Source organism: Ammodytes marinus (assembly GCF_949987685.1).
Source record: "Ammodytes marinus genome assembly, chromosome: 16".
Lineage (NCBI taxonomy): Eukaryota > Metazoa > Chordata > Actinopteri > Uranoscopiformes > Ammodytidae > Ammodytes > Ammodytes marinus.
In genome coordinates this window covers 2,415,750-2,440,649 of record NC_137220.1, presented here as the reverse complement: position 1 = coordinate 2,440,649, position 24,900 = coordinate 2,415,750, and the positions used below count along the sequence as shown (strand labels likewise).

Sequence of the window (24,900 nt, the reverse complement as noted above, 5' to 3'; positions counted from 1 at the left end):
ACCTGCATACGGTTCCACATAGCGTCCATCCTTTTCTCATCGTGCTCTCGGTTGCTCATTAGCCGCTCGGCTGTGTCCTCCAGCTGGTGGATACGTCCCTCTGCTTCATCCAGCTTCTCCTGTATCCCGTTAACCGTGTTCTTCAGCTCAGAGGTTGTGTGCTTGATGGTTAAAATATCTCCAGCAATCCCCTGCAGCATGGTGCTCATTTTGACAATCTCGGCATAAAGATGATCCATGTTCAGTGTAGTTTGGTCGCTCTCCCTCTGTTGTGTTAAGCTAGCAGTTTCCATATCGTCATTCGGAGACGGACTATTCCTCGTCGACATGCGGCCCGCCGCCTGATCTTTAAAATATTTCGAAGTAGCCATTGGGGTTCAGGTGAACTCAGGGTTACTTTGGAAGCTGTTTTACAAAAATGAGTGGACTATGATATATGATATTAAGTAAAGATATTGGTGGGCTAGTGGAGCTCTTTCACTGCGCCGCCATCTTGCTCGACGTACCCACGTGACTCCCATGTCTAGCTTTTTTAACCATTAGCTTTGGATTTATACAGCTCCTGATAATACTCCTTAAAGCGTTTAATTATCTGTTTCGGGTCAGTTAAAGCCACACCTCTGCTAGATTTTATTGTGTGTATGGATCTGCTGACTTGTTGTCCTCTGAGCTGGCGGGCCAGCAAGGTATGTGGTTTATCGCCTAATTCAAAATAATGTTGCTTAAGTCTGAGAAGCTGATCACTCACTTGACTCGTTAAAATAGTGTTATACTCGTATTTAAGACTAAGAATATTTTGCAGAGTTTGGGGGTCATTTGTGCCTCTGTATAATGTCTCCAGCGAGGTGAGCTCCAAGTCAATATCCTTTAAACGTCTTTCTCTAGATTTCTTTAAAGACCCTTCATATGAAATGATATAACCTCTCATGACCACTTTAAAAGTTTCCCACAAGGTGGAGTCAGAGACATCCGAGGTATCGTTGGTCTCTAAATATTCAATGATTTGTCCCGACATGTATTTACAAAGATTTCTGTCGTTGAGCAGTGAAGGGCGGAGACGCCAATTAGCTCGCTGTTTGGATCTCCCAAAGTCAAGAATAATGGCTGCTGGGGCATGATCCGAGATCAGAATGTTGTGATATTTGGTGTCTATTACGTTGAGTATGAGTCTTGAGTCTAATAAAAAATAATCAATACGAGAATACGAATTGTGCATCTTGGAAAAAAAGGAGTAGTCTCTGTCTGTGGGGTATTCTCCAGATGTCAACTAAATTAATAGTTGAAATCAAGTTTTTCAGAACTGTAGATGAGTTAGAAGGGTAGTGTAGTAGCCGAACGTTTCCCCATGTCTTGACAAAGACAAAGGGCTGGAGACTGGACATCATCATTGTGTTTCAGAAAGGTTTATTGTAGGAGTTTCCAGGAGACATACAGATGATTTCATGGAGCATGATAGCAGAGCCGCATGGCACCTCTCGATTAGTTACAGAACAGTGTCTTATATTCGTGTGTGGGGGGGTATCAAGTGTATAATTATCTACAAATAGACAGATACTAGTCCTTCTAGGGGTGCTCTACTTCTCCCCCGGTGACCCCAACCTTTAAGGGCCTTTGCTCAGCAAACTCTGGTATTAACCATTCATTAACATTCCATACAGTAGCTTGTTTTCTTTGATGACCTGTCCATATACCAATCAAGGATTACATTGTGGTCTCCTGCAGCAATCACATTTGTGCCCAGAAGGTCGGGTAACATATCAAAGGTTTTACGGAAAAAGGTAGCGTCTATGTTTTTCTTAATCATAATTGCCACACCGCGGGCTTTGATTATAAAACACGCATTTAAAAGGGGGCTCACTGTCAATGACAATGCGGGACAACATCTCAATTTGCGGGACGTACAAAGCGGGACATCAGGTCACCCTAGATGGAGTAGCCTAGATAAATGTTTAAAAAACAAAAACAACAACAACACCCCACATACGTCAGCTGGGAAAATATTCTTTAAGTGGCCAACACCTAGGGCAAAGTCTGTTTTTACCTTACAGGATGAGAGAGTTCAGTAGTCTGAAAATCCTCAGCGAGCAGAAAATTGCAAATCGTAAAAAGCCTGGGCCTCTTTGGGGCACTCAAAGAATCTCCTCTCTCCGCCGTGCTCCACGCGCAGACGGGCAGGAAACAGAAGGGAAAACCTGACTTTCTTCTCGTATAGGCAGCGTTTCACACCGGCAAAGGACGCCCTCCTCTTGGCGATGTTGGCGGTCATGTCGGGGAAAAAGTAAACATTCTGTCCATGGTACTTGAGCTGCTTTGCGTCCCTCTCTCGTCTCAGAACACGCTCCTTATCGCTGAAGTAGTGGAACCTGATGATAAAGACTCTAGGTCTGGACTCCCTGCCTTCCTCCACCGAGCGCGCTGGGCCGATGCGGTGAGCTCTATCCAACACCGGAGGAGAGGAGAAGAAGCCGGCGCAGAGGACCTCGTTGAAAAAGGTAGCCATGAACTTTTTGTGATTCCAATCACATGTAGATTATTGCGACGTGACCGTGATTCCAAATCTTCGGTTTTAGCCATCAGCTGTGTATTCTCAGATTGCAAACGTGCACATGTCTGCTCGAGGGCGGTGATCCGGTCGCTGTGGTCCGACAGTGCTGTCTCCATGGCGGTCATCTTCAGGTTGAGCGAGTCGGTGGTCGACGGCATCTAAGGCAGCAGAAATGGGCCTCAGGGCTTCACTCACTACCATTTTCATGGTTGTAGTAAGGGTTGTTGTTAGGTCGCATAGCAGCACGGCGCGTAGCTTGTCTAGATCAGGCGGCAGGGAGTCGACTCCGCCATGGCAGTCCGACCTCGTGGCTGCCTCTTTCTCTGGCGAATTCTGCCCTTTTTCCTTCTGCTTGCTGTGGCCCATCATCACCAAACAATAACAAAATCAATAACCAAGCAAAAAAAACGGCTTTCAGGTAGTGTGTGGTGTTATGATATAAAAAAGCATTGAACGCCTGGGAGCCTCGGCGCAACACGTTCTTCTTCTTCACATGCGTGCGAGGAAAAGGGGGAAACGCGGAGGACTGCGGCAGAGGCTCAGGCGGCAAGGCCACCGTCGGATTCCTCTGCCTACTGTCATCCTTGCTAACGTTCAGTCGCTCCGGAACAAAGTGGACGAGCTTCAGGGTAACGTCAAGTATCTGGCAGAGTACAGAGACGCATGTGTGCTGGCCGTCACGGAGACCTGGCTGAAGGAGCATGATCCACAGTCGGAGATGGAGGTTGACGGATTCGGAGTTCCCTTTCGCCTTGACAGAGACCCCGCAGTGACCGGTAAGTCACTCGGCGGTGGTGTGTGTCTGTACGTCAATAAAAACTGGTGTAATACAGTGATTGTCAGGGAGGCACTGTGCACCAAAGATATTGAACTCCTGTCCGTATCCATGCGACCGTTTTATCTCCCTAGAGAATTTCCTCAGCTATTTGTCACAGTGGTCTATATTCACCCAAGGGCTAACACTGATGTAGCCACTCAGGTGATGCTAAAAACAGTTCGGCGGCTACAGGGGTTAGCGCCGGATACACCTCACCTTATTCTTGGTGAACCACTGCAAACCCTCTAAGTCACTCGGTAACTTTTATCAATATGTGACAGGTCACACTCGACATGGCAAGTGCTTGGACCTTTGTTTTGGATCCGTGAAAGGGGCGTATAAGTCCTTCATCAGAGCGCCCCTCGGCATGTCCGATCACAACTCTGTTTATCTAGTTCCGTCCTACAAATCCGTCCTGAAGCGGAACAAGCCCGAGAAAAGATTGGTTCCGGTCTGGTCGGAGGAATCAATCCACTGCCTGCAGGACTGCTTCCTTAAGACAGACTGGGACTTATTCATAAATGTTTGTGATGATATTGATGAGCTCACTGATGTTGTTTCATCTTATATTTGGTTTTGTGAGGAATCCATCATTCCGAAAAAAGAAATTTTCTTCTACCCCAATAATAAGCCGTGGGTGTCAAAAAGTGTGAAATTAATTATTAACCAAAGGAACATCTGCTTCACACAGGGTGACACGGTCAAATACAGGGATCTTCACAAGCAATTGAAAAGGGAACTTAAACTGGCCCGGTACAGATATAAGGACAAGGTCGAGAGCATGCTGAAGGCTGGCAGCTCTCGTCCTGCATGGGAGGGGGTTAAGTCCATGATGAGGATGCAATCCAAAAGGAGTCATGTGACTATGAATGGAAGATCTGACCTGGCACTTTCAAATGAACTGAACACTTTTTATAACCGTTTTAACAACTGCAATTTTAGTGAGGAATTGTCAGTTTTTAAAAATGTTGCCTCTTCACCTAAAAGTGTTGCTGACAAGAGGCAAGTACTTAAACTCTTTCGGGGTGTGAAAGAAAGGAAAAGCCCTGGGCCGGATGGCATTGGAGGGCGAGTCCTCAAGAACTGTGCTTACCAGCTGGCAGACATTTTTACTTTTATATTTTCATTGTCCCTCCAGCTCCATAAAGTCCCCTCAATCTGGAAGGATTCCATCATTGTCCCAGTTCCCAAATCCGCATCCCCTAAATCATTGAATAATTTTAGACCCGTGGTATTAACTTCTTTGGTCATGAAGACATTTGAGCGAATTGTCAAAGGAACACTTCTGACCTGTGTCAAAGACAACCTGGACCCTCTACAGTTTGCTTACAGGTCAGGTAGAGGTGTTGACGACGCATTAGCCACCCTCCTGAATCTTGTCCTGACTCACCTAGAGGGAGCCAAGACCTTCGCTCGTCTTTTATTTGTTGATTTTTCATCTGCTTTTAACTGTATACAGCCACACATTTTAGCAGAAAGATTGCGGGACTCCCACAGCATGGATCCTGGTCTAATAGCCTGGCTAATGGACTTTTTAACAGACAGACCACAACGTGTGAGGGTCAACGGTGTCATGTCTTCCACTGGTTCACCTCAGGGCTGTGTCCTTTCACCATTGTTGTTTGTTTTATACACAAATGAGTGTTTTAGTCAGCATACAGGGCGTCATATTTTAAAATTTTCTGATGATTCAGTAATCGTGTCCTTGTTAAGCAATGATGACCCTGTCCATGGTCCTGTTGTGAGGGAATTCATTGACTGGTGCTCTTCATCTTTTATGTGCATCAACGTGTCAAAAACAAAAGAAATGCTGATTGATTTCCGTAAAAATCAGTCGGTCATCTCTCCTCTGGTCATTGAGGACCAAGCCGTTGAGCTGGTCCATAACTATAAATATCTTGGCATAAACATTGACGATAAGTTATGCTTTGACTTCCATGTAGATGCTGTTTGTAAGAAGGCACACCAACGCATGTACTTTTATAGGAAACTGCAGAGTTTTAATGTTGACAGCACCTTCATGAAAATGTTTTATTCTTGTTTTATCGAATCAGTCCTGACCTTCTCTTTTATTTGTTGGTATGGCCTACTGACCATCAAGAACAAGAGCAGATTGCGGGGTATAGTGAGAGTGTGCAGCAAAATTGCAGGAATGAACCTCAACGACCTCACTGAACTGCACATTCTTCGAACCCTCAGTAAAGCCCGCTCACTCCTTTCTGCCCAGAGCCACCCTTTGGCCGGCCAGTTTGTGTTGCTCCCGTCGGGCCGCAGGTACATCCTGCCAAGATGCAGGACAAACAGACTGAAGAACTCCTTTGTCCCTGCTGTCATAGGTCTCCTAAACAAGTCTTGACTATCTGTATGTCTGTTCGATCTATTTATTGCTGACTTGTCGTCTGTGCTTTATGTTTTTGTGAGTATTGTTTGTTGTTTTTTTACTGCTGCTGGCTGCAAAGCAATTTGCCCCACGGGGATAATAAAGATACCTTGAACCTTGAACCTTGAACCATGCTAAACCGGAAGTCAAAAGTTGAGCTTTTTTCAACTGGAAAAGCTTGAAGCGACGCCTTTTCTCAGAGCAGCCGCCTTTTGCCGAGGCGGCTGCTTCTCATTGGGAATCAATTGAAAAAAGCCGCTTGCGGTCGGAAAAAAGGCGTTAGGTGGACCCTATGATTTAAAATTTGCCACCCATTAAGGGCCATTGTACGGCACAAACTTCCATTCAAACCACACTTTTTGACCATGCTTCCAATAGATCAGTACATTTTTTTTATTATTCTTTTGGTTCCTTGCACTCATGTCTTGACATTTTTACTAGTTGATGCTATTTTCACGCACATGCCATTGTTTCAGTTACAGGTTGAGATTTAATATTGCCCTGCTACTTAGGCCACCAAAGGCCACATGAATAAATTATTTCGGCAAAAATGTTCTCTCTGGGTTCTCAGTGATGGCATGGTATAGTAGTGTCCTCATGGGGGGCCTGCCAGACTGGGAGTTGTCTCTGGTCTGGCCGTTGGGGGTGCTGTCCTGTGGGCGGTTTCGGCCCGGGTAGCTTTGGCTCCGCAACGCGGTGTGGGGCCTCTTGTCTGCCCGGGTTGGGGTGCTCCCTGTGGCGGCGCTCTCTGCGGCCACAGGGAGCACCCGATGTGGCTGGCGCCCCAAAAAGGTAGTTTCCTCCACGCCGCAGGTCTCAGTGCCCAGCCATGTCTCTTTAGTGTTAGCTAGTGTATGTGTGAGTGTGTGAGTTTGTGTGTATGTGTGAGTAAGTGTAAGAGTGTGTATGTATTTGTGTATGTCTCTGTGCATGTCTATGGGGGTGGGAGGGTTGGGTTCTTTTCATTTGCTTCTCTTGATTTTAGTAGCTGTTTTTATCTGTATTTTTCTGTTGTTGTTTTTATTCATTGTAAGGCACTTTGAGTTACTCTTGAGTATGAAAAGCGCGATATAAATAAACGTTGATTGATTGATTGATTGATTGATTGATTGATTGATTGATTGATTGATAGTGTATACGTGTCTTTAAAAAAAATAAGTGTTTGTCTGTGTGTGTATCCAAACACTGAGAAAAACTTCAAGAAACTGCACATACAATTTTCATTGCTTTTTTATGTTGTATTGTACTGAATAAGTGCCCCACTGTCTGTTATTGCACTTGATGTTACTAGCTATTCCAGTTTCTTCTGAAAACATTCTTAATGTCTCATTAGTTAAAACCACTTTTGCAAAAGAGTTCACTTTCTTCAAACTGAAATACAAATGTAAGTTTGTACATATTGTTTTCTTTGCTTGTTTTGTTATTGTCATTAATTTTTGTAACACTGTGTGTTGTAGAGCTTCATGTTCCTCACCTCAGTGGTTGGAACCTGGTTAACTACATCTTAAATTAAATGTGTTGTCTTCCTAGCATGATCCAGTGAATGATCCTGAGGATGTTGAACACTCAGAGCAGAATGAGGACCGCACAGCAATAGGAGGAGAGTCTGAAATCATGTCTGTGCCATCTGCCACCACAAACAAAGGTAACAGCTATGCTGGATTATGTAATTGTACAATACCATCAAAATGATAATTAACTAGGCTATGCAATTTCTGATGTTATGAGTAAAAAAAATGTATACAGGTTGATTCGCCAATTGCTCTGACCCTATTGTGATGCTGTGCAATTTTTCTTCTACAGGTGCCTTCGATGAAGAAGATATATACAATTGTCCTACTGCAGATGCCTTACATGTGGAGATGAGTGAAAACAAGGATGAAGTAAGATACTCAAATTTAATTCACAAGATCTTTAGGGCAATTTACTTTAGATCCCGTAGTAAGAATTTATCATTATTATTTCTTAACGTATTAAATGGTTATTTACAGCAGTCACTGGGGATAACTGAAGAAACCAGAACACTGTTTGGCAGACTTCACCTTCAGGAGGAACTTCAACAGAAGTTCTCAACAGCAGATTTTCTTAAAATAGGTCCACCTGTGAAACAGGAAAATGAAACATGTGACAAAGATCTTGCTCATACTTTTCTTCAGAGGTTGATGATGTTAGACTACAATGCCAGATATATTCCTGTAAGACAAGACAGTCCTGATGTGGGCAAGTCAAAGCCGAATCAAGTGTTTGACGATGACATAGACGCACTCTTTAGCTCTGGTGAAGACTCTGTTCAATCTCAACCGACTCATGTGCATCCAATGGATGTTCAAATGGCAGTGTTTCATTGCTCAGACAGCTTTTTTAAACAGAACATGATTACAAAGCTTTCACAATGTCAGTACGCCTTACCTCTGCTTGTCCCTGACCCTGTAACCATGGATATTCAATGTCCTCTGTGGACATTCAGACAAATAACAAAAACATGGAAGATAACTGAAAAACTCAAAGATGAATCAATTGTCACCATGAAGAGTGAGCCCATCTGCACAGCTGAGACACCCATGGTGTCATTTTTCCGCCTGGGTTCTCTAACACATCTATCTAAATCTCAGCTGATCAACACTTTGATCAACGACCGTCACAGCACCTTCTTCCACAGAAACTGCCCAGGTAGCACCAAGTCCCGCCATCTTATGGATGGAGTGGCAGAGATTGCCTGGTATTGCCCTTCTGGAAAACCTCATGATGCCTTTACTGACTGCATTGCCTTCGGTAATCTTCATGGTGATGCTCTGTTGATTGAAAAACAGCGAGAAATAATGACTGAAAAAGCTTCAGTGAATGTTGTTCTTGTTCAAAATCTGGTTAAAACCCATGAAAGTACAACAGTTATCGAAGCCCTTATGAAGTCTCCAAAGCCTCTCATTATTCTCATTGCTGACAATGGCTCTGATGCAGTTCAAATTAAAGAGGGAAAATACAAAATGGGTCTGAAAGACAAAAGCCAGGCAGGTGTTTCTGAACAACTGAAAGGAATCATCGGAAACCTCTTGACTGGACCACATACAGCCTTCAAGCTTGAAACCATGGCTGAGGTACCTGGAATTACAGTGGATGAAAACGACACTGTCTGTCAAAATGGTAAATCTGATGCAAGGAAATTGCTTCAAGGGATGGACGTTTCAAAGATCAAAGATAATTGTCTCCCTTGTCAAGGTCAACTCTGGCATGATTGGTGCAAAATAAACAAAGAACTGCATCGCCTGAAAGGAGACATTGAACTGATGAAAGATGAAAAGAAAGACGAACAGGAAGGTATTAGGCAAAAACAATGCAAAGCTTCTAATGAGTTCATGAAGTTGTTCATTGAAAGCCTCTCCTCATTGCCATCAGCAGACAGGGTGTATTTCTTGAAATGGACTCAGATCTTCATAGATGCCCACTCCACAGACAATATCTCTAACATTCTCCAAGAGTATGATAAAAAGTGGTCTGAAGTTAAGGTTTTGAAGGAGAAGGAGAAGGAGAATAAGACATCTGATGATCTAAATATCAAGCAAACAGAGCTTGATACAATATCAAAAAACCTACAGTCAGCAACTTTTGGCCTGGAGCACATCTTCAGAGAAATGGGACAGATCTATGAGGGTCATGAATCTCTGAATGAACCAACTAAACCGGTAAAGACTGACTGGTCTAAATACCCCGAGATGGCTGCAGAACTGATGCTATCAGGACACCCGATGGAGCTGATGGATGGAGATGCAGGTCATGTTCCTTTAACATGGATCGCTAGTCTTTTAGATGAAGTCATCAAGAAAGTGGGTGACCAGAAAGTTTTTGTTTTGTCAGTTTTAGGCGTACAAAGCAGTGGAAAATCAACTATGCTGAATGCCATGTTTGGTTTACAGTTTGCAGTGAGTGCTGGCAGGTGCACCAAAGGTGCTTTCATGCAGCTGGTCAAAGTGTCAGAGGAGATCAGTAAAGACTTTAAGTTTGACTACATTCTGGTGGTGGACACTGAAGGACTGCGTGCTCCTGAGTTGGAAGGTAACGCCACTCTTCACCACGACAATGAGCTGGCAACATTTGTCGTTGGTCTTGGAAACATGACATTGATTAACATCTTTGGAGAGAATCCATCTGAGATGCAAGAAGTTCTGCAGATTGTTGTTCAGGCTTTCATGAGGATGAAGCAAGTTAAACTTTCTCCAAGTTGTTTGTTTGTTCACCAGAACGTTACAGATATTTCAGCTACAGAGAAGAACATGGATGGAAAGAGACACCTGCAAGAAAAACTGGACCAAATGGCCGAACTTGCTGCAAAAGAGGAGGAATGTGATGCAAGGTGCTTCAGTGATGTCATTGCATTTGATGTGCAAAAAGATGTGCAATATTTTGCCCAACTCTGGGAGGGAAGTCCACCTATGGCTCCTCCAAATCCAGGTTACAGTGAGAGCATTCAAGAACTGAAGAAACTCATCCTCTCTAAAGCTCAAACAGCTGCAGGGATTCCTCTCTCACAGTTCAAGAGCAACATTGTGGACCTGTGGAATGCCCTGATGAATGAAAACTTTGTTTTCAGTTTCAAAAACACTCTTGAAATTGCAGTGTACAGAAAACTTGAGGTCCAGTATGGGAACTGGACATGGGCCCTGAGAAGCAACATGTTGACTATTGAGAACAATCTTTGTACAAGAATTGAAAATGGAAAACTTGACAAGGTTGAGCCTAACCACCTATATGGAGAAATGGAAGAGACATTTGGAGACATCCAAAAAGAGATGAAAACTTACTTTGAGGATGAAAAAGACAAAGCAATGTTGGTTCAGTGGCGAGGCCTATTTGAAAGCAAATTAAATGTGTTTCATGATGAACGAGTGAAAGAAGTCAAAAGAAAACTGGATGAAGTTATTCAGCAGAAGAAGGCTTGTAGAAAGCTAGATGATAAGAAGACAGAGTTTGAGAACAACCTGCTACAACAGAGCAAAGATCTTGGTCGTGAGTTAAAACACCAAGCAAAAGATGAAGAGAAACTTAAAAAGGAGTTCGACACTGTTTGGAGGCGCTGGGTAAAGGAATTAACGGAAGGTACTAAACCCATTGAGGACATTGACTTGGCACAAGACCAAATAACCATCCTTCATGATATTGGTTATGAATGGTCTCTCATCAATGAATCCAAAAGCAGCGGCAAATACAAAACAATATCAGCGGTTAGAGATTACAGCCGTTATGTAATCCAAGGAAAATATTATCCGTCTACCCTTGTCAATGTAGCAAAAAAGTTACTGAATCGTTTTCAGAAAGAACAAGAACTGATCAGATCCCTCATTGAAGATGTTGAAAAACAGTCCCTTGATGTAATCAAAAAGAAACCTGTAGCTACAAATGGCTACAATCCAACTTACTTGCAAGAAGTGGCCAAACATGTTATAAACAAAGTGACAGAATTTGAGTCAGCGAGGAAATACTCTCTGAAGAAGGAGTTTATGGTTGATCTCATTCTGTACGTATTTGACAAAGCAGAAGGTTGGCTTTCAAAGACCCACAAGGAATTCCAAAAGAACAACGATGCACACACTTATTTAGAGGGCAAGAAAGATCAATATTACGACATTTTCAGAAGTTTCTGCGACGGAAGCACATCTGCTGTCGTGCTTGGAAAACTGATCTGTGGAAAACTGAAGAGCTCCGTTGTTGAGGCTGTCTGTAACCAGACTGCCATTGATCTCGCTGGAGAAATGATGTGCAATGAACCAGCATTCAGTGGGAACAGGCTGAACTTGGAGAAACATGTGCTGAGATCACTCGCAGAGAAAGAGGACTTTGATGGTTTTATCACCTACATCCATCAGCCAAGGAAGCAAGTAGAGAGTTTTATAAAGGAAGAAGTTGAAAAATACATCTTCACAAAACAAAGCGAAAAAGCACACAAAATACTCAAGAAAAATGTTGAAGAAATAAACAAACATCTGAGTCTAGCTTTATTCACTGCAACAGATAAAGTCAAAACTCAGGAAGGGAACATAGACATGTGGGTGGAGGAATTTTCCAGTTGTCTGAAAGACAAGCTAACCTTCGCCATTTCTTGTCTAAAATTACGTGACATAAAGGACTTTGACTTTCTCAAAGAAGAGATCGAGAAAGGCCTTGTTTCTGTCATGGAGGAGATGAACAGCCTGAAATTGGAGACGATCAAGGAATCCAGGCTTCAGCCTGATGAAATCCTCATTGATCAGCTGTGTGACGGCTGCTGCTGGGTAAAGTGTCCATTCTGTGCAGCTGTTTGTACCAACACCATGGAAGACCACAGTCCCAATGACCACAGCGTGCCTTTTCATCGATCTGGTGCAGTCATGGGTTGGCACATCGAAAACACAGACGAGTTGGTGATTGAATTCTGCACAACATGTGTTGCAAGTGATGCAACTTTTACCCCAAGTGACAGACCAGAAGAGAAGATTCCCTATAAAGTGTACCGAACTGCTGGCCCAAGATATAAAGACTGGAGCATTACCCCTGATAATTCTGAGCTGCCGTATTGGAAATGGTTTGTGTGTAGATTTAAAAAGCAACTGGAAAAGTACTACGAGTGCAAATTCCATGGCCATGGTGAAATTCCCCGTGGGTGGAAAAAACACAGTAAAGAAGAAGCTATAAAAAGCCTGGATTTAGCGTTCAATTAAGCCAAAACTATAACCTTTGCTTAAAATCATGATACTTGTGCCAAATGAAGTGACTAGCAAACAATCAATCTCTACTTAAAATGACCGAAGCTCAAAGATCCTTCAACTGTTCATTATAAATTGAGTTTCATTTTAGTAAATGAGTGACAAAATAGCAGTATCATAGACTAAGAGTTTTTAAAACGACCAAGGAGGAACCTATTTTTCATCTGATCAAAATGTTTTATTTAAATTCCTTTCATTTTTTTAATAGTGAATTGCATTAATACATTAGGTAGTAAGGATTGTTGCAAATTAACAGAAGCAAAGCAGAAATCAAAAGGATGATTGTAAAAGGTATGAGACAGAATTAAACATTTGTATTTTTGTTCATGTTATGATGACGATGCAATTTGTTTACGAAAATTTAAAGGAAGAATTTATCAAACAAAAGGAATACAAAGTTTAAGGGTTTGAAATATTATGGACATATTTTCATTCCTCTAAAAACAGGAGAGTGGGCTATGATTTTTTTTTTTTTTCATTTTCCTTTTTCCTTTTACATGAAAATAACTGTTTGAAGTTGAAAAGTAGTTGTATGCTTAAATAAAAAGTTGATCCGGCTGTGCCTCGTTAGTTAAGAGGACTATATCTGTTTTCTTCCATGCATTTTTTTTTATTATTGGAATTAAGTTTTTCCTTACAGTTGATTAAGTTTAAAGATAAATGACATATTGTACATCGTTTTGCCTAAAGTTCCATATAAGTATATCTCTAACTGTGTTCTTTGTTGAAGGTTTTTAAAGGGTTTTGAAATAATTTGTGTACCGATAGATAGTTTGAGTCATTGTGGATGTTTTGAGATTGAATTCATGAAAAGTTGTTGATTACAAAAATGAATGAAACTTGTATATGAGACTTGCTGAGTTCTACAAAAAGGGAAAGAGTTGTGAAAAGTTAAACGTTTATGTCAAAATAAGGAATTATTGTGTTTTGGCTGTATCAGTTGTCCAACTCATCTGAAAATCATTTAAAAGAAAATTAATCCTCATATTTTCTTCCTACTTTATTTGTTTGCTAATCAAATTATATCATTGACATAATCATGTGTATTATATGTTGTTGTGAAACTGAATACAATGAACTCATTATAAAAGAGTTTTGACCAGGAGAGGGTTTGACCTCCTCCTGTGTGTGTGTGCAACTCAGATGCTAGACAGTCGAGGAGTAAGATTGTGTAAGACTTTTGTGCCTTGATTTTGTTTTGTATTAATATTAAGTACTATAACTACTGAGGAGAGATTGCCTCTCTTGTTGCTTATATATTACGTTGTCTACAGTTGTTGTGAATTAATAGTAAGTACTATAACTGCTATATCTGCAGTCCTCTCTGTGTGTAATGCTGATCAGGGCTTTTCTTTGAAAACAATAAAGATCTACTGAGAATTTGAACATTGTGTCACCTGGAATTTAATACCAACTTTCATCTGCACTAGACAAACTGATATTTAAGTTTCCATGACAGTTTCATCAAAGTTGTTTTGAATGAATGATTCTTTAGCTTTCTAAAGGTTTCAACAATTTTAAACCTTATCTATATGTATTGTTGTGTCCTTAATAAGACTCCTGTCATTGCTAGAATGTAGATGTTTATAATTATCAGTCTTTTCTTATACTTTAAAGGTGCTCCGAGGAACTTTCAGTTAATGTTAATTCTTGCACGCGCTTTGGACAAAAGCAGAAGTGTTTTTTACTATGCCATCTGTTGTTCCTGGGTGAGCGTATACCCATGACAAAGACATTAGGAAAAGCTATTTTAAAAAATTAGCATTCTTTGCACTGATGGTCTCTTTTGCTGTTACATGTAATTTATGATCATCAGAAGAAAAATTAGACTGTTTCAGAAATATTTAAAAGTTCCTCGTAGCACCTCTTAATAAATAGACCCTTCAAGTGTACTAGAGGATTGTTTCAGTCGGATGGGGCTTTCTATTCAAATGACCTGCAACCGACTTTATTGAAAATTGTAGAAATTGTTATTGTGGAGGGATTTTAAGGTTATTCAAGTTTCCAGATGTCTATTTGTCACATTCAAAACAATTACAGCTGCAGTCATTGGAAATGAATTACATTTAAATGCATTTGCAAAGTCAGATAAAAAAATAGAGGCACCAGTAGTACTACTACAACTCAGATTGGAAAAAAATACTGATAGTGTATACTTACAAAAGATTAGGAAATGGTTATACTAACAGTTTAGTGTTTGTCTTTTTAAAAGTACACTGAAATAAAGTGTAAGATTAACTAGCATTGTTAACTTAAACTTCTAATGAAGCGAAAATAAAGTATAACATACTGTTTAATTTGGATTGATAAATATGCCTACGAACTGTTTTCCAGATGCTTTACTATTATGAAACTAACTCCCCAAACGACATAGTAGAATCCTTTTGTGGAGTTGGGTTTACAGGGACTTTAAAAAGCTGTGGATAATTTCTAAGCCATGCAATCCATCATTGGGAGATTTATTTTGAAAGTATTGACAGGATGTGTTATGAATGACCAGTAACTTGACGGTGCTGATGAGAGCAGAGCGGCAGAGCAGCTCGGTGCCTGTGACTGTCGGTGACTCTGCACATCAGGGTTTATATCAAGACAATGCATGGAGGTAGCAGGTCGCTGGAAGGAATATTTATCCTATTGTTACACAGCGAGTCTTGTCTGCAACCAGGTGAGTACTTAAATTCACTGTGTGTGTGTGTGTGTGTGTGTGTGTGTGTGTGTGTGTGTGTGTGTGTGTGTGTGTGTGTGTGTGTGTGTGTGTGTGTGTGTGTGTGTGTGTGTGTGTGTGTGTGTGTGTGTGTGTGTGTGTGTGTGTGTGTGTGTGTGTAAATGTCCTCACGTTACTCTCTCTGCAATTTCTCAGTCCGCCACCAGCTGTATTGCAGGTGTACCGGGTTACCTAAAGTCTATGTCAACTTCACTAAGCAAGGGAAGGCTATTGTATTTACACCATTTAAAAAAAATAATAATAATATTTTAAGTGTACAGACGTCATCATCATCATTGATAAAATGTAATTGAGGAAATAATAATGATACACTTTATGGCGATGTAGGTCACATGAAATGGGGAACCCCAAATAAGCTTCTATTAGCTTTTCGGAGGGGGCCAAATAACGTTGAACACATAATAGAATAAACATGACTTTACAAAGTGCTTTACAGGGGTGAAAATACATTGCAAATACAACATTACATTTAAAATATTAAGATTAGAAGTAAAGACAAAAAAGGCAAAATTATCTGAATAATACCCATTTTTATATAAAAAAGCAAGCAAATAAATAGTTACAGATTGAAAGGGGAGTTGTGTATTTTAATTGAACTATCAGCGGGGAAGCATCTGCATTAAGGCAAAATGCATTCCTTATGTGCACCACAAAAATAATATTTATTCACTTATACATCTTCAAATTTAAATTGTTTATGCAGTGCTTATTATTTTTTTTATTTCAGATGAAGATGAAACAAACGTGACAAAGAATACAAAATGTTCTTCTTAGGTGTTTGAATTTTGATTACAAAGTGCTTTAACAGGAGGAAACAAAAGCAGATGCAAATGTACATAAATATACACCAATTTAATACACATACCCATACATACTCATCATTGTAATAGTGAAAAGATGAAAATGGAACACTTTTAAAGACAAAAATCTTAAGAAAAACACATTTTTAACCGATTATAGGGCAAAAGGACAGTGAGAAAGACAATAAAACAGACGGCATCACATACAAGCAATAGATACGCTATAATTAATAGTTTTAAATGTTGATTTTAAAGAATTCCCAGATTCAGCAAACCCTAAGCCTTATGATGCAGAAGGCACCATCCCCTCTGGTTTGAGCCTCGACCTTGGGACAGTTAGTTAGTTGGTTGTGGGAGAAAACCAGACGTCCTCTTTAGCCTTTTGATAATAAATAATTCATGGATTAATTCTTAATGAAACATATGTTTTCTGGTCTGTTGTGTCTGTATCGCACACACATGAAGCTGCAGCTGCTACATTTTAAAGTCCTTGATCAAGGACAAAAGTGTGGAGGGAGTCAGAGCAGCCAGACAGCAAAATAAGTGTGTGTTTGTGTGTGTGTGTGTGTGTGTGTGTGTACTTTTACAGGCATCTCTGTGAGGACCAATTTAAGCTTTTGATAAAGGAAATTTTTGGAAAGTGAGGACATTTTGCTTGGTCCTCACTTCTTCAAGGGCTGTTTGAGGGTAAACACTAGGTTTTAAGGTTCAGGTATGAATTAGGTTTGTGTTAGGGTTAGTGTAAGGGTTGGGGTTAGGCATTTATTATCGATGGTTAGGGTTAGGTTAAGGGGCTAGGGAATGCATCATGCCAATAAATGTCCTCACAAAGATAGAAGTACAAGAATGTGTGTGTGGTCGTGCATGCTTGTGTGTGTGTGTGTGTGTGTGTGTACCCTCTCTGTCAATGTCATTCTCTAACGTCTGAATAGTATTTCTCTGCAGGACACTGATGCTAATTTAACATATTCAATACTGATTAAGCGTAAACATTAGACATTTCTTTACTAATCAATATGATAGCAACCTCAGTTTAAGCTCTACAGAGTGAAAATACTTGAGAAATATGGTTAATCAATTCATAAAATGTAGGCCATTTTGTCCACGATTTACGGCAGGCAGACGGGAAAAGCCTGTGTTTATGAACGTCACTAAATCAAAGGGGGTGCAAGACTTGCCACAAGTGTGTGTGAATGGTAACGTGGGAAAGGAAAACAGGTCTCCCTTGCAAAAGAGTCTTCGGTCTCAATGGGATTTACCTGTATAAATAAAGGTAAAAATAAAAATGTAAGTTCCTAGTAGCTACTTTAATTGTCTGTTTTGCACTGTATGTTGTATAACAAACACTAAAGTTTTCTGAGTCTGATATTGCTCCCTCTCGTCTTCAGGGCCGGTCCCCCTGAGCCAGGTGCATCATGGGCGGATCTACTTCTTCTCTGGCGGCGGAGGGTGACGGTGACGGTGACGGTGATGCGCCCCGCGGAGCAGCGCTGCCTCCGTCTCCTGTGATGGGCTGTTTGAGAAGCAGCCAAAGCTCCTCCTCACCATGGCAACTACCCAGACCACACAGGCACAGGGAGCGCAGGTGAGAAGTCCCACTCACAATAAGAGGGGCGACTGTGGCTCAGGTGGTAGAGCGGGTCGGCTGATGATCAAAGGGTTGGAGGTTCGAACCCCGTCCTGCCACCTGTGTCATGGTTGTTGTGTCCCTGGGCAAGACACTTCACCCACCTTGCCTCGTGTGAATGTCGATAGTTAGCCTGCTGCTATCGGTGTATGAATGAGTGTTTGAATGGTAACGTGGGAAAGGAAAACAGGTCTCCCTTGCAAAAGAGTCTTTGGTCTCAATGGGATTTACCTGTATAAATAAAGGTTAAAAAAAATAAAAAAGACTCACAAAATTATTCAACCTTCAAAACACACCTCAAACAGTGGATAAAAGAAAACCAAGTCTGTGACCACCTTTAAACTCTTTTATTTTCTTGTATTATTTGTGCCTTTGTATATGTATTCTTTTTTTTAGCCTGTATTTCTTTGCATGCCAGGGACAACAGATGAAATCTAGCACTTTTGCTAAACTCTGGCATTTTTACAGTTGTAACTGTTACAGCTGTTCATGAATATGCATTTTCCCTAACAAATAAATAAATAAGATGTACATGTATTTGTACATCAGTTTGAATTAATTATTGAAAAAAGACCAATGAACACATTGATTTGGTTGCTTGGATAATAGTATATAATGAAAGAAATGTTATGGTGGCAAAATAAACAAACATCTTAAATTTGACCAGTGCTTTTTTGGAGGATTTAAACCTGGGGTATGTAATTTCTGATTGGTCAAAGTTCACATGAGCTGTACACTTTGACCAATCAGAGCGAGGCTCCGATTCTCCGTTCTAATTGGCTGTTGGGACTGTCCATTCACTTTGGCACAACTTTGTTGGTGTAGAGCGTGTCAGGGAGGGACCATAGGGGAGGGACCAAAGAGAACAAGTGGAGCGGTTGAGGTATTTGGATTCGAATCTCTATCCCAACTGCCATTTTCTCCCCAAATCCTCCACCCCAGCTTTAATGCATGATATTTTGTATAGCTCTTTTCTCAGTGCTCAAAGGATTTGAGTTGTAATCACACCAAACATGAGCAAGTAGCACAACAACCTCAAACAAATTCTTGTTTTTTGGTCTGTTACCTCTAAAATAATGATTTATTAATGTTATTTGGCCGCACAATGCACCTTCAGTGTGACAGCTGAACTGTGTGGCTGTTTTAATTCATATTCTCCTGTTGTGTGGTCGTCCGGGGTCGAGGTTATGCTCATGAATCTTTAATGAATTGGTCGATATGAAGTGAAACCTCAGCCGCCATGAGTATTGGTCAAATCTCCACTCATGAATTATGAATTACTACTGCGTCTCTGTCTGGTGTGTGTGTGTGTGTGTGTGTGTGTGTGTGTGTGTGTGTGTGTGTGTGTGTGTGTGTGTGTGTGTGTGTGTGTGTGTGTGCCTCCGTGTTTGTGTCTGTCTGTCTTGTGTGCCTCCGTGTTTGTGTCTGTCTGTCTATCTGTGTGTGTGTGTGTGTGTGTGTGTGTGTGTGTGTGTCTTCAGGAGTCCAGTTTCTCTCGAACAGGAAATGAAATGCGACCAGGGAAATCCCTCAGGACTGGACTGTAGACATTAGTCTGGAAATACATCAATAGCTCTTCAGACCACTTTACATTATATACTTAAGATCAGAATGGACCAGCAGAGACACCATATACAGTATATATTAATATATTATAATTATTATATTATTCCGACCGTCCGTATGTCAGGGCCAATCTCATGAACGCTTGAGGGATATCTTAAATCAAATTAAGCCCAAACTTACTCTTGGATTCCAGACGGGAGCTGAATAGATTTTGGAGGTCAAAGGTTACTGTGACCTTCCATATTGTGAGGTCTCAGTGACCTTGTACCATATTGTATCTTCTTAGGAGCTTTACCTTCTTTAAAGCATTGACTACCAACACTGGACTATTACCTATCATCAGTTGTATGCCTCACATAGTTTTCAAAAAATAAATTTTAAGATGATCATTTTAATCAAATGTTTGATAGTTTGGAGAGACAGAGATGAAATGTGTCAGAGAGGGGAATGACATGCAGAGAACGACCCGGGCTGGATTCTAACCAGGGTCTGCTGTGAAGAGGACAGACAGACAGACAGACAGACAGACAGACAGAGAGGGGAATGACATGCAGAGAACGACCCGGGCTGGATTCTAACCAGGGTCTGCTGTGAAGAGGACAGACAGACAGACAGATAGAGAGAGAGGGGAATGACATGCAGAGAACGACCCGGGCTGGATTCTAACCCGGGTCTGCTATGAAGAGGACTGAGACTCGATGGGGGGGGGGGGGGGGCTCTAACCACTACACCACGAGTGCCCTCCCCCATACTTTACCTTCTTTATAGCATTGCCTACTGTCACTGGACTATGAAAATTTGTAAATTGTATTCCTCATGGCCGAATATAACAAATTCTTTTTTTATAAGAAGTGTTGAAGGTACTCTGAGTTTGCAGTGCAGTAACCGGTCCCAGTCGGGCTGTGCTGGAAGTCTGAGGCTTGATGTCTAAACTTCTTAGAGAGTTAGAATATGTGGGGCAGCCTCCACACAGACGTCCCAGTGGGTCCATGTCTCTCTGGATTCTAACACACTGATAATCTAGGTCCAGGCCTCCGAGCACCATGCGGGAACATGAAACTTAAGCCCAGTTCAGAGTCAGACCAAAGAATCGCAACGCAGCGCAACAAGACAGTTTTAGAACATCGCAGGGGAAAAGTTGCAGCAGTGTGAACTTGTTATTGCACTGTAGCAGATGTATGATAGTTGGTTTTGGACTTAAAGGTGGAGTCAGTAATTCTGGAGAACACTTTTTCACAAAAACAGTGAATATCTCCTCATGATCCGCTACCTTCGATCTGCTACCGTACTGTGTGCGCTGAGAAAAAATCTATTGTAAATAAACAGCCTATAGGCTCTGTAAACTTTTATGATGACATAAGGTGTGTAGCCCAAACAAAGAGGGCCCACCGTAGCTAGCAACATTTCCTTTTACAGACCCTAGGTTGTGTATTAACATCAGATTCTTCTCCCCAGCGCACACAAACAGTACAGACAGGTAGCAGATCATGAGGAGATATTCACTGATTTTGTCAAAAGGAGATTTAGACAACAAGCATTCTCCAGAATCACTGACTCCACCTTTAAGGCATGGTATTATAAAGGCCTGAACAGAGGCCCCCAAGAAAGCAATAAATCATAAATATTGTAAAAATATATCATATCCTCGAGGGAAAACTCTGTATGTTGCTACAGAGCGGCATTCTGGGATAATCTCCATATTCATGCATTTTAATTTCCTCCTTCCCGACACCACAGGCTACAAATACAAGAACTTCTAACACAACGATTTATATTTGGGTTTTCTTACATCATTCTCCCTGCTGGCTGTTTCTCTCCCTTTGAGATGTTAATAGCTACATGAAACCAGAGTTCAGTTTAAGACACTTTTGATTGTTTTTTTCACATTAATGTTGCCGTTAGCAGCTATTTTTGGTTGTTGTTGTGTCAGTGAATTTGACCCTTTTGTCGTTGCAAGAGTCCCAGAAAAAATGCCCCAAACTGGAACTCACAAAGACACCCTGAAAGCACCAAGGGAAGTTTTAGCATTGTCTAAACACAACTCGTATTTGTTATTAATATGAGGGATGGTAGTTACTGTTATAGGCCAAAATATGGTGATATTGTTGATCGTAGAGGGGAGAAACACATGTTATTAAATCACAAAGATAAGGAAAAAGATCAACTGAACTGTTTGAACTAACTAATCATGTGTAAATCTGCATCTAAACCAAACCCAAAATCTAGATGTTGGATAAAGTAAAATGAGTATTTAAAAAAATGAATGTTGAGATAATGTCCGTTAAAGATGGTTGTATAGGAGAAATATACAGACGCAAACAGACAAGGTTTAGTCTTACTAGTCTAGCACAACCACACCAAACTACAGCTAGTAGAATGTCAGACAAACACCTAAATGTACATTATGAACCTTTGATTTATACTAGTATGAAAGAAGACATGTTATGGAAGATAAATAGACAACATTGTCACTATTGACCAGTGAGAACTCTATGAAAAAAACATCAGAAGTCACATATGAGCAAAAAAAAAAAAATCTGAATTGGTCCCCTTTAACTTGTAGTCTAAACGAAGGGCTGTATATGCCTTAACTCTAACCCTTCTGTGTCCTACTCTTCCCTGTCTAGTTTCTCCTCTGACTCTGTTACATTACATACATAAGTTAAAGTTTTTACGTTATGTTTTATTTATTCGTTTTTCGTTGGTCCCGTTTATTCTATTCTATTCTCTTCCCTCTCTAGTTTCTCCTCTGGCTCGGTGCCTGTGCAGAGGAGTCAGTGGGCCTGTGTCTGCTGCTCCTTCCGTTAAAGATCTTTAAATGTCCGTTAAAGATGGTTGTATAGGAGAAATATACAGACACAAACAGACAAGCTTTAGTCAAATAAACACCTGAATGTACATGTTGGACCTTTTGATTTATACTAGTATGAAAGAAGACGTGTTATTGAAGCAGAATAGACAACAATCTGTTAAATGACCAGTGCTCGAAAAAACTATTTTCTTCAACTTAAATATAGTAAAAAAAAAAATTAATGTAACCCCAAAAAATGTGTCCCACTTTAACCTGCAGTCTGAAAGTATCCTAAAAATGTCCAATCTCTAACCCTTCTGTGTCCTTCTCTTCCCTCTGTAGTTTCTCCTCTGGCTCTGTGCCTGTGCAGAGGACTCAGTGGGCCTGTGTCTGCTGCACCTTCCTAAACGCTGCCGGAGCTCCACGCTGCTCCGTGTGTGAAGCGCCCCGAAGAAAACCCGACCAACGCTGGACCTGGCAGGGCACCAGCGGGGACAACAACAATGGCTGGTCCTGCCCAAAATGCACTCTCGCTAACCCTAAAGACACCCTAGCCTGCTCTTTATGTGGCTATACTAGTACACTGGACTCATTTGAACAACACCAACCATTACCTAGGCGATCTAGCAGCTGCTCTGGCTATTTTAGACACAATGAACCAGCCAAAAATATAAGCAAAAATATAAAAACACAGCCGGAAAAAGCAGATTCTCAAACAAGTTTAATTTGGGAGTGTTCGAGATGCACTCTGGAGAATACACCGATGTCAATGTCTTGCTCTGCGTGTGGGGGACCGAGGAAACTGTCTCTGCCACAAATCCCCGCGGACTCTTTGCTAGTGCCTGAAGTCAGTGACGGAGAAGGACAGCAAGCGGAAGCAGCTACGGAGGCGCTATCTCTCTCTGTATCCACCAGAGATGAGGGTTTATCAGTGGAAGCCTCACAGTCGAACACAGGAGGGGCGTTTATGTGTGTGAGTTTGGGGTCTTCAAGCCGTAATAATCCTGTTCCTTGTAGCCGCAGAGAAGTGCCACCCGCTCCACCTCCAAACGTGAGTCAAAACACACAATTTAAAAGGTGCAGTGTGTAGAATTTACTGCCATTTTCTTTTGAATACAGAGAGACTTGGTAGAACATGTAGGTTTATCTATCTATCTATCTATCTATCTATCTATCTATCTATCTGTCTGTCTGTCTGTCTGTCTGTCTGTCTGTCTGTCCGTCCGTCCGTCCGTCCGTCCGTCCGTCCGTCCGTCCGTCCGTCCGTCCGTCCGTCCGTCCGTCCGTCCGTCCGTCCGTCCGTCCGTCCGTCTATCTATCTATCTATCTATCTATCTATCTATCTATCTATCTATCTATCTATCTATCTATCTATCTATCTATCTATCCATCTATCGATCTATCCATCTAGGGAGCTAGTTGCGTTATAGTAAAGCATCAGAAGATAGTTCTAGGCATATTTATCAAATCAAATGAAAGATATTGTCATTTAAGTTTGATACATACTTTCTTTTAAACTAGGTTTTATAATATTTATGAACGTTCATTTTCTTTCTCTATCAGCCCAGGTTTCCAGAGTCTTTGAGTCCGTCTCCCTCTTCTCTGGCTGTCTCTGGTCTCTCTGAGCTGCAGCCGGGTCGACGGCTCAGCACATTGAAGGAGGAACTGTCTCCAGCGGCGGACATCTTGGCTCAGTTTCCAGGAAGTGATGTCATCGGTAACATGACAGAGCAGTGGGCGTGTCCGGCCTGCACGCTCATAAACAAGGTGAAGACGTCAGTAAGAGTTTTAAGTCAGACTCCATTGGAAATTGTGAATGTTTTCTAGATCCCTGGAATACTGTTTGAAGTTAGAAAGCTTCCTGAAAAGTTACTGTTTCACTGTTGTTGTTGTTTACAGCAGCAGGGCCCACAGTTTGGTTTACACACATATTCTAGTCTTACGTTTGATTCAAGGTTCCTCAAAATAATTTATTTTGGATTTATGATGATAGAATTATTCAATACTAAGAATAACATGTAGATAAAATATGTTTAGTAAACTGACTGCAGGCTCTGTGAATGTAAACAAATCCCTCTCCTCTGAAACTGCACACTGCACCTTTAAATAAAGGTTACACGTATGTATTTCTAGGTGAAGAACAGACACTGCCTGGCTTGCCACACGGTGCAGCAGTGCGGGGCGAGAGCTGGCCGGAGCGACAGCAGGAAAGAGAGTGTGTTAGTGGAGGAGAGGAGAGAGAGTGATGAAGGGACGGCCAAGGAGCTCTGGGAGAACATCCTATCCTTCTGCAGAGTGGTGTGTGTGTGTGTGTGTGTGTGTGTGTGTGTGTGTGTGTCTGTCTGTCTGTCTGTCTGTCTGTCTGTCTGTCTGTCTGTCTGTCTGTCTGTCTGTCTGTCTGTCTGTCTGTCTGTCTGTCTGTCTGTCTGTCTGTCTGTCTGTCTGTCTGTCTGTCTGTCTGTCTGTCTGTCTGTCTGTCTGTGTCTCTGTGTGTGTGTGTGTGTGTGTGCACTTTAAAGGTCAGCCATTCTGGAGAATACTTGTCGAAATCAGTGAATATCTCCTTGCCCTCTTCTCCTGCCCATCACGGACCACAATGGAAATGAACCTTCGGGCCTCTTTGTGTTTTCCCTCCCTGGCTATTTATGTATTTTAATGTGTGACACAGAGTGCTGTTCATATTTTATATCAAATGGTCCAATAAAATCAATCAATCAATCAATACGATCCGCTACCTGTCCTTGCAAGAAAAGAAATTCCAGTGTTTTGTTCACAGCCTAGGCTCTGTAAACAGGCTTGTTGCTAGTTATGGTGGGCGCCCCTTTGTTTACATAGCAGTTTACAAAGCCTACGCTGTGTATTAACACCAGATTGTTTTGCACACACAGTACAGACAGGTAGTGGATCATGAGGAG

At 41.4% G+C, this 24,900-nt stretch overlaps 2 protein-coding genes across 2 annotated transcripts in view; both read left to right on the top strand.

Moving 5' to 3' along the window:
- LOC307263161 (interferon-induced very large GTPase 1-like) overlaps positions 1-13,856 on the top strand; it is a 31,383-nt gene extending 17,527 nt beyond the window's left edge. Inside the window, exons 2-4 of the mRNA XM_080044233.1 lie at positions 7,273-7,387; positions 7,546-7,625; positions 7,734-13,856. Of these exons, the coding sequence (XP_079900359.1) occupies positions 7,273-7,387; positions 7,546-7,625; positions 7,734-12,431 (4,893 nt within the window). The 3' untranslated portion in view covers positions 12,432-13,856. The remainder of the gene's footprint in view (positions 1-7,272; positions 7,388-7,545; positions 7,626-7,733) is intronic.
- Positions 13,857-17,416: 3,560 nt separating this feature from the next.
- LOC307262966 (calpain-15-like) overlaps positions 17,417-24,900 on the top strand; it is a gene marked incomplete at both ends in the record, with an annotated part of 19,182 nt that continues 11,698 nt past the window's right edge. Inside the window, 4 exons of the mRNA XM_080043987.1 lie at positions 17,417-17,586; positions 22,328-23,021; positions 23,549-23,752; positions 24,119-24,283. Coding sequence (XP_079900113.1) covers positions 17,417-17,586; positions 22,328-23,021; positions 23,549-23,752; positions 24,119-24,283 — 1,233 coding nt within the window. The remainder of the gene's footprint in view (positions 17,587-22,327; positions 23,022-23,548; positions 23,753-24,118; positions 24,284-24,900) is intronic.